Consider the following 14,536-nt stretch of genomic DNA (forward strand, 5'->3'; position numbering starts at 1 on the left):
GCAAAGTTTAATCTGTTAATATTAATTTATAAAATGTAGAATGACAGAGAAACCAATTTTACAAATCTATGTCAGTGAATAAACTTAAAACAAAAATCTCTTTAATTCCAGTAACCAGAAGTGTTGTGCTGATAACAGACATTTCTAGGATACAAAATCATTTTTACTTGATGCACTCGTATTGCAAACAAGCATTACTAATGAACTCATAGTGTTCTTACTCTCAAGAGTCATTAAGTTGATATAGAAGTACAACCTGTATGACTCTTCACCCAGAAGGCAACCAGGCAAACTTTATGCAAATGTACAGAACAAAATGCTCCACTCCCACAGTCTCAAACACAAAGCTGCACTTGTTTCCATTGTAAGCATTCAGGCTTTCTGCCGTGTCACATCCCCTCGAGAGTGGGAAGAACAGATCTTAACTTACTGTTTTACCAAAAACACCTTGTATGACCTTTCTGGTGTTGGATGAATAGAGAAGAGTGACGGGACACTGCAGACTCTGTAAACCTGTATTGAGTCAGAGAAGCAGGACTGAGGCATTAACTCTTCAAGTAAAGGTGCAAAGTGGAAATCAGCATCAGCAGAAGGTGTTTGGTTTTTTTTTGTTTTTTTTGTGAAAGTGGGATGATGTTGATTAGAGGAACTTGTGTGTTACAGATACTGTGCTGGATCAAAAGTAGAAGAGACATGCAACAAATCAGGGCTTCACATTGAGACTGGTCTCAGTGACGGCTAATCTCCAGATTATTTTGTCGTCAAATGTATTCGAAGCTTGGCCTGAAAAAAAAATAGAAGAAAACCCAAATAGAAACCAAATCATGCCATGTAAATCCTTATGAAAAACAACCAGTGTTCAGCAAACTAAAGCATTATTTTAATCCTATAAAACACACAAGGCGTAATACATACAGAAAATAAACTCTATCTCTCTGCGTTCACTCAGACTACAAGCTTCAGGAAGAAACGAGTTGGAAGAAACTGAGGAAGAACTACATTTAAGAAGAACTAATAGTTTGACAAATTTAAAGCCTGAGAATTTTTTTCACAGTATTGCAGAAAAAATGTGGTTCAAAGGAGCTACTGTTTCATAGGGTGTTCCATACATCTTCAAACAAATAAAAGGAAGGTTCTGCTGCCGGAGACAGAGATAACAAGGCCTGAAAAAGCCCATGCCCCCTGAAGACATGTGCTTATTAATTTATCACTGACAGGCCCGGCCTGGGAGCAGCAGCTAAACTGGGCAAGAGCTGCGAACTACTGATTCAAGGGCAAACACTGGCTTTACTGCCGCTCTTACCTCACCTACTTTTTTTTTCTTATCCTGTCACTTCCTTTCTCCCCGCTGTCTTAACTCCTCTTATCTCCCTCAGCCCGCCTCTTTCTGATTCCCTTTGATTCTCCATAATAGTGCCTCTCCTCTTTTATTTTTCCTTTCATCTATTTGTATCCACGCCTTTAAGCCTGACTTGACCTTTTGCTTGTAAGGCACATAACCAGAGTGTCAACGTCTGAATAAGCTGCTGTCAGTCTATCTGAAATCTATTTCTTTCTATTTTCTTCAAACCTAGATGGTATAAAAATACAACATTACATTTTGAGAACACTCAAATAAGCATGTTGTACCTTTAAATAACCATTTATTAAAGCTTGAGTAGTTGTTCTTCATTTTCATTTTACTAACTCCTGAAAATGCATTGCATGCAATACATTGTATTTCTAAGTTCTCTGAAGTGGCTGCAGTGTTTGTAACCATGTGTAAGCGGCAGCAAAAGAGCTGATTTGGATGTTTCCCTGAATTAACTTGAAGACGTGATCATTTACTAAGTTTGAGGTTGCTAGGTTTCAGCCATTGGATACATTTTGGAAATGATAAATAATTGATCGTCAAGCCTTGAATTGTGTGTTTAGGGAAAAAGTAATTCAAGGCTACACATGAATAATTTGTGGGTTTATATAACTATGTCATGCTTAAAAATATTAATTTCAGGGAAATGAATAATTAACACTTGAGTTCCTGGTATCTCTATCTGTGGTTACTGTTCATGCTTTTTAACCTCAGTCAGAAATGGGTGTGTCATACAGGAAACTCATTACTGACAAATGACTCAGCAGAAATTTGGTCACATGCGACCGAACAGCACATTATGGAAATTAGACAAGACAGAAAAGCAAATACACTGTAGAGATGAGGTTAAGTAAACTCAGTGAGTGGAAATGGGTGGGGAGTGTCATATGTCGGCAATGTGGTTTTTTAGATGCATGAAAAAAAATGTCATCAGCAGAGATGGTTTTGGGGAGTTCAAAAATCTAATTGTGTGAACCTGTTATTTGTGGCCGTTGAGTGAACTCACACACATTGACAGACAGGCAGCTGTCAACAGGCAGACAAAGAGGAGGTGTGACCTGTACAAATTTACAAGCGTATTAAGTTATGCACCAACATGCTTCAGTACTCATTAGGAGTGATCATAACATTTTGGCTCATGCACTTCAGTTGGGTTGTGTTTGCACTGTTAAAAGATTTTAGATCTTTATTAAAATCCAGTTGAAAAAGGGTTAGAAATAGGGATGGGTACCAAATTAGGTACTTTTATAGGTACAGACTAAATTCCATCTGTAGTACCAAGTACCGACTCGCATAGACTCAGATGGTACCATGTTTAAGTACCTAAAAGCATCCTTGTGATTGGGGGAGAATGGAAGAGAAGGCAGTTTTCCTTGCTAGGTGGTCAAATGACTCTAGATTTAGTTAGCCCGCCTCATTTCAAGTTCTCTGTGGTAAACAGAAACACAAGTTGAAGTTGTAAGTAACTTTTATTCTCCAAAAATCATTTTTTGCATGTCAAAGTAAATTTTCAACATTTCACGAATAATGAATGTAAACTCAAAACAATTTTAACTATGTTTAAAAACTTTAATCAAATGTGTTGCTGAACTATCAATGTATAAAACCATGTGAATCGTGTAGCTAGGTATTAGCCTGAATTGCTAGGCTAGGTTGTTTTTAACAAAATAGTGGCTGTGGGGTAAAGTGAGCCAAACTGCTTGGGGTAAATTGACCCAGTGATTTAACTTACCCCGCAATGAGGCACCATGACTTGTTTGTTTTTTTTGTTTTTTTTTAATATGTGTAACATTGTTGACAAGCTAGAATGCTGAGGAAATACAGCAGGAAGACACACTGGAGCTCAACAACCCCTTGAGGAGATGCAGAGAGCAGCAACTTAAGTCCAGGGAGGAAAATCCATTAGAAAAGTGGCCACAGAGAGAAATATCAACAAGTCAACCTTACGCAGATTCCTAAAAAAGAAAGAGGGAGGGGAAGTGACAGTGGCAGGCTACACAGGGACAGTGAACACAAAGAGGGTCTTCACAGAGGAGATGAAGAAAAACCTTGCAAACCATGTGAAAAAACTGGCTGACCAGTTCCCTGGCCTCACGGCAAAGAAATCCTGTGATTTAGCCAATGAAATGGCAGAAAAAACAATATCCCTGTCCCCGAGAGCTGGAAAGCTAACCGTTCATCAGGCAGTGTAGAAAAGATCACAATTCAACTCAGGTAAACAGTTGGTCTTGTAGCTAAACAGATTCTTAATAGTGTCCCTATTCTTTTGGGTCGAGATTGGTTCATCAACTTCAAGGAACGCTACCAAAAAAGTTAAAAGGTCAACTTACCCCCATGTGGTTTAATTTACCCTTTGAGGTGGAGCAATTTACCCCTCAGCTGGGGCAAGTTGAGCCACAAAGACCTTTTTTTTGACAGGTTGTATTTCCATGACCAATCATTATGGATGTGTTCTAATTATTTCCTTTGATGTGAGACATCATTAAATTAATGTACGTGTGTTGATTTCACTTTAATTTAATTTCCACTTGCCTACAGGTCAAACAATGTAAAAAAGTGGCTCAGTTTACCCCGCTCTCCCCTACTGAAGAATACAAATTTTAAATTTAAAAAATGAGATTTTATTATTAAACATATGAATATACATTAATTGATATACCATTGAGTATCAGCAATGATTACCAGGTGCCGGGCGTCGGTTACTGTATCATTTCAGATCTAAAAGGTACCCATCCCTGGTTAGAAATGCATCATGCTCTTTTCATTTAGATCAAATGCTGAAAAACTGGTATACTGAGAAACTTCAGAGCTAATGTCACCAAGTTAATTTTCTAGAGGCATGTTTTTTCCAAAGCAAACACCTCTCAGTTCAAAAGGACGTGACTTAAAAGTTAGTTAATCAAGATGAACTTACACTCACTCTCCTAACACTCCACATTCTGATGTATTATGTCTAAGCTGTTGACCTTCGTGTCAAGGTAATTATTACGTCTCACCCATGGCTCACTTGCTGCCCCAAGTCACACAGGAAAGTTCAGCTGATATGGCAGACGGTTAGAAATGTTCCCCAGCAGGTTTTAGGTCGCTTTCACAACACGTAACCTTGGAGCTTTGAGGGTGTGTGAGCGTGTTTGTGTTTGTTGGTTCTAAACAGGTGTTGCATTTCCTTTACATGAGGGTTTGCACAGACCGCAGACTTTCAGATGCAAACCTTTTATTCTTGCAACCTCAGGCCTCCACCTGTTTGTGTTGTATACACAGTAAACTGCTACAAATACGTATAATGTGTTTCATGTGTAAACGGTTGTGCTGTGAGTGAGTCTTTCAGTACTTCTCTTTAAAACTCAGTCGTGGAACAGCCAAAACAGCCACTGTCTGACAGGTTGTTTGTCATTTCAGAAGCAGATCAGTATCTCGGTCATATGCTTAGAGATTGATGGAAAAGATATGTCTGTGTTTTTCATGCAGGTCCAACAATGTGACTAGTCATGTTCATACCAGAGAATACCAGGAAGTTATGCGGTGTGTCAGGGTCACGGGATGTGTGTGAAAAATGGACCCAGTAAAAACACCGTCATCAAATACAGAAACTCTAGACTCTTCTTCTTCCTCCTCTTTGTTTTGTTGAGGTCAGAGATCAGCGTTTCACTGGTTAACCTCTAGTTTGGCCTGTAAGCTTTTAAACTAACAGGTTTGTTAATGCAGAGACCTGTTTGGCCAGGAATTTCTTCCTTTTGGTTCAAACTTGTGCAACAGATCTGGTGTCCTTTGATAAAAGTTGTTTTCAGATATTTTTTGCCCCCTGTGGTTAGTGAGCTTTGATGCAGAGATCTCATTGATTCTAACTTCTGAGTCCTGCTGTCCAGCCTTTCTGCCTGCCACGTTCTGCCTCCCTGACTTTGTTTGATCATGACCGCTGATGGTAGACTATCTGGAATTCAACTGCTTTCATCTCCTTCATTTTTGGTTTTCACAGCCTGATGCAAGTTGGATGAAATTTGCTTATTTATTTATAGCCTTTTGGTAATAATTAATATTCTCCTTTGGTTGTGTTCTTTGTTGTGGAACTGAGGCTATCTGGTGGATTGCAGATTAATCCCAATAGCATTTTGTTCTCTTAGTCATGCATACTAACGTTTCATTAATGAACTACAAACAGCGTCTTCTATCTACTGATGTTTTTAGTGTGTATTTAGGCCTGTCACAATAATCAATAAATCGATTAACCGAACTAAAAATAAAAATGTCCTTGGTAAGTTTGCCAGCCTCGATAAACTGACACGTGCATGCATGTTTGTTTTCCTCCTCTCTTTCGACCAAAGAGGCTGAATGAGAAGATGGCTCACTACGTCTATCTTTCCTAACATCGGGGTGCATAGGTTCTATAGCGGATTTAGCGGATTTATAGCGGAGTGAGCATCTGTCAAAAATGCGATCTTTGGCATCTTTTGTGACGGGGCTGCTTGCGCGTACAGAGAGAGAGAGCTGAAGCGAGCATCCTGAGGGGTAAGGAGGAAACACACGCTAATATGAGTGATGGCACGAAAGATACGGTTCTTAAGCCGCCTGCCACAGTCCCAGTGTGGGAATATTTTGTTTACTATCAGAATGAACAAATGTGAGCTCATGAACACCAACGAGCTGATATGTCGCATTTGTTTGAAAATAGTGGCGACGAAGAAGAAGAAGGGGAGGTGCAGCGGAGCCTTGTTCTTTGACAATCCGCTCTTACTGAGGCTTTTGGTCTACAAAGTAATTAGAAATAAAAGCGCCAAATGGTGGGCGCTCAAAGAAAGCTACGTTGCCAAAGAATTGCAGCCCTTCAATACGGGTAAAAGCCAGAAATGTTAGAAATGTTTGACAGACAGTATGGATTGACTGGGAAAAAGTACATGTTACAAATAATTCAGGAACTGTATAAACTCCCTTTTATTTAGGCTATAGTTTTTATTGTTGTTTTTTTGGAGTTTTGTTTTTCCTCAGAGACAGGGTCTATGTTTTATTGTTTTTGATTAGTATTAATTATTTTCATTGATATGTTTTATTTTTCTAAAAAAAGAGTCCATTTCATTTTTATTGTATTTTTTTTCTCTTTCTTGTTTGTTAAATTTATTATATTTTTTGTTCAATTTATTTTATTTAAAAGATCCTGACCTTTTAATTACAGTTAATTACTCTTAAGAAATTAAAGTTTCTTGCTTTGGATATGGTGTACTCACTTTATTATCCCATTCATCATAGTCACATCAATGAAAAAATGGAAAAAAAATCCAAATAATATTGACAATAATACCATTTATCGGCAATAATATTTTGGAAAATTATCGTCTAGCAAAATTTGTTATCGTGACAGGCCTATGTGTAATACACCAAAAAATTAAGCTTTCTCTTAAAAGTATGTTATCTGAGCATGTTTTTGTTGTAAGTCTTGTGTTTGATCCAGAGTCAGTTACTTAGAGTGACTGTGACTTGTGTTGAATCTTCTAGAAGCATACCTTAGACAGGGTCAGACAGTGGTGAAGGTTTTGAAGTTCTGTAAAAAGCATTGCTTTATCTGTTGTCGCTCTTGCTGGCTCCAAGTCATGCTTGAACTTTAGATGTATGCAGGATCAGCTGCTGCTTTTAGAAACAAACTGGAACCTGATATACAGTAACATGGTTTAATGAACCGCTGCTGCCACCACTGCATACTCAGAAGTGCACTTTACATTTGGATCAGTAGAGCTGTGGATATCAGTCGCGTCCTCGTCTTTTTCAATGACTGAACAATAGGGCTGGTACTTTTCTCTCCATTCAATTCTTTTTCGATTTTCGGGGTGCTGGTTTGATTGAAATTGCGATTCTTCAAAATTCCTGCTTTTTGCAATTTTTTAGATTGCTTTTTTAACACCAGACCAAGTGGAAAAGGTTAAATGATGATGATGGTGTCTACCGACTATATCAGGAGCCTTAAGTTCCCCAAAAAATGCACGTCACACGTGAGTCAGTTTTTAGGATTTATTCAAGGGATCTGTCATCTAAACTTTTTTCCAACTTAGCTTTTAAACAAAGACTAAAATGAAGGATTTAAATTTGGGGAAAAAAAAACACAACTTAAAATCATTAAACAAAAAATCCCAATACGAAAGTACATTGATTTTTTTCTCCCACCATTGTTGATATTTTGGCTTAGGTATTTTTTTTATCTACAAGACTCTGCAATTGTACATTAATGAAGCTTTGGTCATGAGGGTTTTTTTAATTATATTTCATCAGCAATAAAGTTGTGTACAACGCAAGTACAGGAATGTGTACATGGGGAGCAAGCTTAAAAAACTCAGCCAGCTGGCACCTCACCACTAAAAATACAAACTTGAAGTGACATAAACCCTTCGTCATCCTTTGTCTCTTTGTTGATCCCTCTCCATGTTTTTAAGTTTTTAACTTTTGTGTCCTTGTCCTCATTTCATCTTTATCCCCTTTCTCTTCACTGTTCTTCAGTTTCCTCTCTCTTACTTTTCCTTTCGCACTCTTTGTGCCCAAACTTTCTCATTCTCTACTAACAATGTCCCTCATTGTTGAGCCAGGGGTTGTCAAGCATGATATCTAGGATTAAGACACACACGTGGATAGAAAGAAACACAGACAGGGCTATTCTAGACTGTTCCGTTGCTGACCAAATCCTCACTACAGAGGCCTTTTAGGGTCAGTTTTCATTGCAGACAAGGCTGGGGTTTTGGAACATCGAGTTCCCTTATCTCAAAGTGTCTTTGTCCTCATCTGTCAGAGGGAGCTTGTGTGTAATGTCTAGCTTGACTAGTCTCCTCTCTCCTCAGAGTTTTATTTAATGGAGCTGTGCCAATACGGCTGTGAAACTGTACACAGTGATCATTATATTCAACAAGCCGGCCGGGTTCTGAACTCATTCAGTTTTCTTTGACCAAAACTGTTTGGTAACTTGTGGTGGTTTTTCTTTTGGGTTTTAAGAGAAAGGACCGTGACTCGATACAAGAGTTCCTGCTCCAGTAGTGGGATTTCCTCTAGCTTTTAAAGAGGCTTAGGGCCTAGTGGTGCCAGTTCAGTTGGTTTTTGGAAAGAATAGAGTCTGAGGAATGCCTTTAGTGGACTCAACAATCTCTATGTGCAAATGTAAGACTCCTAAAAACCTGTTTAATAACTCTAACTCTAAGCCTGAAAACTGCTCAGGCCTTTTGCAAACAACACATAGAAAACAAATCAATAAAATAAATAAAATCAATACTTGCTTTTGTTTGTGTTTAAAGAAGCAGTGAGATACAACTGTATGCATAAGTTTAGGTAAGAAAGCTAGCCGTCAAGTGAGTTTTACATTTTGAAATCCATGCATGGTACAGGTGAGTTGCTTTGTGCATTTTTCTCTTTTAAGATAGTGTTGTATTGAAGACATGGATGCACCTGCAGGTATATGGACGTCTGGAAGAAAGCAAAGCCTTGAATTTATTTTCAACACTGGTTCACGCTAAAAGGATCCATCACGATAGTAAAACTTTATGATGCTATAACTCAGCTAAAGTGAAGGCTTCCTCCTCACGGGCTCAACAGTCTACTGCCTACGTACAATCATTTGAGAGCACCAGTGAGTCATATTATCTATTGGTCAAATTTGAAGTGAACCTTGTGCCAAGAAAACCCCACAGAGTACACGATTTTGGTGGTAGTGAGGTTTAATGTAATACCAGCTGACTAGAAACTGAGGTGGAGAGATGAGATAGGCCCATTTAAGGCTGGCGCTGATTCTTCCTCAGAGCTGTCTTCTTTTAAAAGGGTTAATATGAGTGTATTGGTTCACATGCTGCTGAGGTTTTGCTCTTTTTAAAAGCTATCAATCATGATGAATAATGAATCTTTTTTTATCTGCTTGGAATTATCTGCACTAAGGATATTATGTGAGGAGGCTGCCTCACGAATTACCTGAAAAAAATATTTTTTTAAAGACTTTTTGCCCATGAAAAAGATTTAAATATGAAATGATGCTCTTTTAAATCAGTCTGATAGAACCATTAATTTTACCCAGAGGCCCTTTTACAAAAATCAAGGTCTCACAAATTAACCAAAGATGTTCAAAGCTGAAGTCAATTTTTGGTTGAAAGAAGGCACCATAAACTAGGATCTTTGAAAAGAGTAGTTTTTGTCCTTTGCTTTTGGAAATGTGATAAATTAAAACAAAAAATCTAGATGACACCCAGCCTTAAGAGGGAATTTCTGTGATACATACCCCAGGTTTGGAAAAACAGCGTTTGTCAAAGTAATGGATGTTCTACGAGCTTGAATACAGATCATTTTCATTAAAACAAATGTCTCTTCTCTTCCTGCTTCTTCTCAGTGTAGCTAGAAAGGAATCCTGCAAGAAGGATTAGCGGTCCGTCAATGAGGAACTACCGGCTCATCTTCTGCCACAACCTGAAGCAACCATAGATGGTTCAGCGGTTCACTGGTCAGGGGAGGAGAGGATAGGACACACTTTCACTGCTACACGGTGAGTTTACACACACAAACACACACATCAAATGGGTAAAACACCCTGTGCACATTACTAATGTCACAGTTTCTATGTATACCTTTCCTGTCATGCTGAACAAGACATTGTACATGCTTGATCTCACATTAGCTTCAGACTGAGACCAGACTGCCGCACAAAATAGAATTTAGGACACATTTTAGTTCACTGCTCTTAAATTCACGCACTAACACTGACATGATTTGCCTCAAATGTTTTGAAGCATAAATGTTTGAAGTTGTGTATCCTGAATTTATGGAACAATCATGATGTTCTGTTCAAACACAAATGTTCTGCTCAAAGGCGTACAAGTGTTCCCTCATAACTTGAAATGGTTTGGATCTTGAAGGTTGCGTTTCAAAAAATTGTCCATCTTGGATTTTATTTAGTTAATTTGGTTAGCTTCAAAGAGAAAAAACACACTTCTATATTTTGATTCTTGGAAAAGGAGAAGACACTCTGTTGACCTGTCTTAACAGTGAAAAGCCTGTCCTTTTTTCATGTTTTTTGGAAAGAAAACGGAGTGCTGCTTCTTCCCTTCTTTGTTAAAAACTTCAAAGACATGTGACTTATTATTTGGCCATGATTTACATTTAAAAGTGGTAAAGTAAAAAACAAGAAAAAGGGATAAATGATCACATTAGCATCAGATCCGAAGTCTACTGATAAACTTATAGCACATATGTGCAAAGTAGTTGGATCTGATTGGCCATTACACAGCAACAATTTGTCATTTCGTAATTTGACTGTTGTGAGGGACAAAGCATTTCTGCTGGATGCTTGCCCCTCCGCTTTGGCTGAAACACTCCTCTGTCAGGGTTCCAAATATCTTAAACAATCTGCACACCATGTTGTGTTTTTGACTCGACCCTCTATCACTGACTGATAAATCAAATCAATTTACTTTCAACCTCGTAACATAGCTTGCTTTTTATGACTGTGACAGAAATGATAAGCATATCATTACTCATCTAAACCATAACAAAAGTTATCCCAAGACACCCAAGATAAAAAAACTGGTCCTCTCGTGCTGTCTGTTACGCAACAATAAACTGGTTTTGAACCTGTTACCAAAGGTGTGCGATGAGGACATACAGCTGACCACGAGTCAAGCTAAGTTTTTTTTAGAAAATCCAGTCGGACCACACCATTACTCTCTGTCTGAGTATGTCCCTACCATTGAATACCTGAACACCTGCTTGTGCTCAGTGCGCCTTACGGGTTAGATATAGTCAACTGAAGTTTGATCATGTTCTGACAAAAATTTCTCTGAAAACATTTGGTGATGTTCCTCCTCCTCTTATTAGTTAAACACAGACCATCTGCCTCTGTTTGCATCCATATTACTCACCAACCGACCACCAGCTTCAGAGTATGAGTTTGAGCACAGCAAATTCTTACAGGCTCTTGATTTTCTTTGCTTTGCATTGATTTCCATCCTACTGCCAGACTCCACCAGTGACAGGGTCTCCTTTGCATGGGAGCCAAGGCGTGATGACAAGAGAGGACATAACAAACACGGCAGGGAGGGGGATATAATTAAGAAGTGACCTTTAAGTAATGATTATGTAACAGATTACCAGATCCCACTGAGTCATATTTATGTAATTTAAAAAGCAACCTTTGTGGAAAAAAAAATCATTGGTGGTCCCTTAGGGGAACTTTAAATCTGCCTTCTTGTCACAAATGAAGAATCTTTCTTACCCTTCTTAATTTTCAGAATTGACCCTCGAATTTTTACGAAACGCAAATTTCAAAACACAAAATATTCCTTTGAATACAAGTCTTATCCTGGCATGTTAAAAGTAATTTGTCTCATTCTGGGTTTTATTTACACTAACAGGTTGTGTATGTTTGTAGACATGGAACACACTTGACCATAAATTCCTCCTCCTCTTTCCTGACCTGTGACCTTGTGCTGCTGTCCATTCTCCTCCTCCTCCTCCTCCTCTTCCTCCTCCTCCTCTACTTTAGGGGAGGTTCAGCATAGTCTTGACCATCCACTCATACATGTTTGTGTTCATTCTTGTTTGTGCGTGAACAACAAAGGTAGGCTGTGGCTACTTTTTGTGTCAGCGCACCTGAGGATGACGATGTGCTCTTATTTTGTAAATCATCCCATCCCTTTTTTTTGGTCTAATTCCTCCTCTCTGTCTGAAGACGTGAGGTCTTGGCGGGGCTGTGGTGAGGAGGAGGAGGAGGCCATGAGGAAGAGCGCGTCTCCGTTGCCAGGCAATGAGGGCGGGAGCTCAGCCAGCACCACGCGGGTTTTTGGCGTCCCTTTGGAGGAGGTGACACGCACGCACACAATCAGTGGCCACGAGGTTCCAGCACTGGTGAAACACATCGTTGAATACATCGAGGAGCATGGTGAGTTTTGTTTGTTTTGGTTACAAGTCTGTCGCTCATGATTCACATGGGAAACGTTAACATCACATCAGTAACCACAGAGCTAAAATACCTGTCATCAGCCAATGAGATCACTGTCTTAATGGAGTGTATTTACATGAGTGAGGCACACCCACGTGTGTTGAATCATTTGTTGCAGATGTTTGAAAGAGCCGGAAGGAAGTTGAATGTTATATTTGCTTTCCTTCTATTTCAACAAATGTACTTAAGATTTAACTGTGGATGATTCATGAAAAATAAGTAGTTGACATTTTTTTGAGGTCTGCTAAGTTTGTGTTGCTGCTTTTAGAAACAATGTATCATCAAGGAATGTCTTTCATTTTCTGTGTGAGTCACATCACACTATGTTGAATAGTACAGAAATAAGATTGCTGATACTGATTTGAACTCGCTTGAGGCACTTTCACACATTAATAAGCTGAAGTCCACAGTGAGCATCTCATTTATCATTCCTAAGTACATACTTCTCTGGCTTATATCTGCAAGTGTTTCAGTTTCCCTCGCACACCCTGCTGCTGTTGCTCTGCCATGACTGCCATTGCATCATGATAAACTAAAATATGTCGGTAGCAGAGATCCAGTTTATGTGATAAGATGAACTCTGGATGCACCAGCAGACAGCACTGTGGTCTGCTTCCTTCGTCATTACATAACAGTTCTGTCAACTGTAGCTTCACTTGTGAAAACAGAAGGGCTTAGCAGTGAAGAAAAGAAACCCACTAAAAGTCCTGGCCCCAGGCTTTTCCCATATCCACCCCTGAACTTTTCTCTTCAAGCCTGGCAGAGCAGGAACTTCTCTCTTACGCAGCTTTAGAAAAACTTTGGCAGCTCAGACTTTTTGCTCTAAAATATTGGAAAAGGTTGAAAATATGAGACTTCCTCAAGCGTTGGCTGTAAGTTTTTTCAAACAAACTGGTCTAAGTTTAGTATTTGCTTGCCATCCCCAGCCAATACTGGGTACAATGTGCATTCAGCTCTGCTCTGCTGTTTAACACAGCCCATTCAGCCTATAGCCAACACAAGACAACTAAGTCCTTGTTTTGCTAAGGCTGCTTTCTTTTTTTTTAACAAAAAAGGGCAGTTTTGTTCACTCCCAGTCCCTATTTTCAAATAATTTATGAATCACCAATTAGATGTAAAATTTTTCTGTCATTAATTTGTTGATGTGTACAAATATGGTTGGTACAGGATCCTTTTTAAATGACTTCTGGTAAAAGCCCTGATAAATAAATTTTATTTTCTACTTTATATATTTTCAACTCAAAGTAAATACTTGTTAAACTTGCTCTGTTCTCTGCAAACCATCTACATGCTTTATTTGAGATCGTGTTACACAAGTGTTAAAAGTTTCAATTGTAAAATCAATTTACTGTGTCTTTCATTTCTCTTGAAATACAACTAGAGCTGAACGATTTTGGAAAATAATCGAATTGCTATTTTTTTGGACCAATATTGCAATTGCGATTTAGCATACGATTTATTTATTTATTTATTTATTTATTTATTTTGGGGGGGGTGTGTGTTTATCTTATACATTGTTCACTTAACACAAGCAATAAACCATTCTATAGTATGACCAACACAATAAAGGATAGTGTTACATACAAACAACTTTTTCCTGTTTGCCAGGCCTACATGTCATGTTTACAAATAACATATACCTTTGTTTAACTATTACAATCACAGTGGAATATTGACTGATTGATTTAACTGTAGGCCTTATAGACCTGTAATAAAATGATAATTTATTACCTTAAATATAATCAGCGAAAGGAACAAAGCACTGCAGAACAACAGGCATATTATGAACAATAAAATAAAAAATAAATATGAATCATCTCGTCTATGGATCTCACTTAAAATACAGTGCAGAAATGTAAATAAGACCAAATCTCTGGCTCAACCACTGAAACATGTCAACATGTGGAATGCACTCTTTTATAAAATGAAAAAGAAACACTGTGTGAGCATAGATGTAAAAATTAATTGTATAAAAATCTTACTGATCTCTCATCAGTAACAAAACACAAACTAAAGTAAATGCACTTTAATTTTTCTTTTTTGTTTGTTTTTTAAACTGCAGTCTTTGCGATTTGAAAATTGCATTCTATTACATTGCGATGTCGGTTTAAATTTGATTAATTGTTCAGCCCTAAATACAACTGCCTGATTTGTAAAGATTTTAAATTTAACAAGTATACCATGGCTGAATGAAAGGACAATTATTTATTTAACAAAAGCCATCATGATCTGCATATTCT

General features: G+C 38.2%; 1 protein-coding gene across 4 annotated transcripts in view; it reads left to right on the top strand.

Annotated features, from left to right (window-relative positions):
* fam13b (family with sequence similarity 13 member B) overlaps window positions 1-14,536 on the top strand; it is a 66,208-nt gene that overhangs the window by 6,771 nt on the left and 44,901 nt on the right. For 3 of the 4 annotated variants that reach the window (XM_074673570.1, XM_074673572.1, XM_074673574.1), the window contains exons 2-3: window positions 9,693-9,845; window positions 12,027-12,236. In XM_074673570.1, the coding sequence (XP_074529671.1) occupies window positions 12,071-12,236 (166 nt within the window). In that variant the 5' untranslated portion in view covers window positions 9,693-9,845; window positions 12,027-12,070. The remainder of the gene's footprint in view (window positions 1-9,692; window positions 9,846-12,026; window positions 12,237-14,536) is intronic. The other variant, XM_074673571.1, reaches the window with a different exon arrangement.

Source organism: Halichoeres trimaculatus, unplaced genomic scaffold, assembly GCF_033239565.1.
Source record: "Halichoeres trimaculatus isolate MK-OKI-2021-1 unplaced genomic scaffold, fHalTri1.1 fHalTri1_scaffold_7, whole genome shotgun sequence".
Taxonomy (NCBI): domain Eukaryota; kingdom Metazoa; phylum Chordata; class Actinopteri; order Labriformes; family Labridae; genus Halichoeres; species Halichoeres trimaculatus.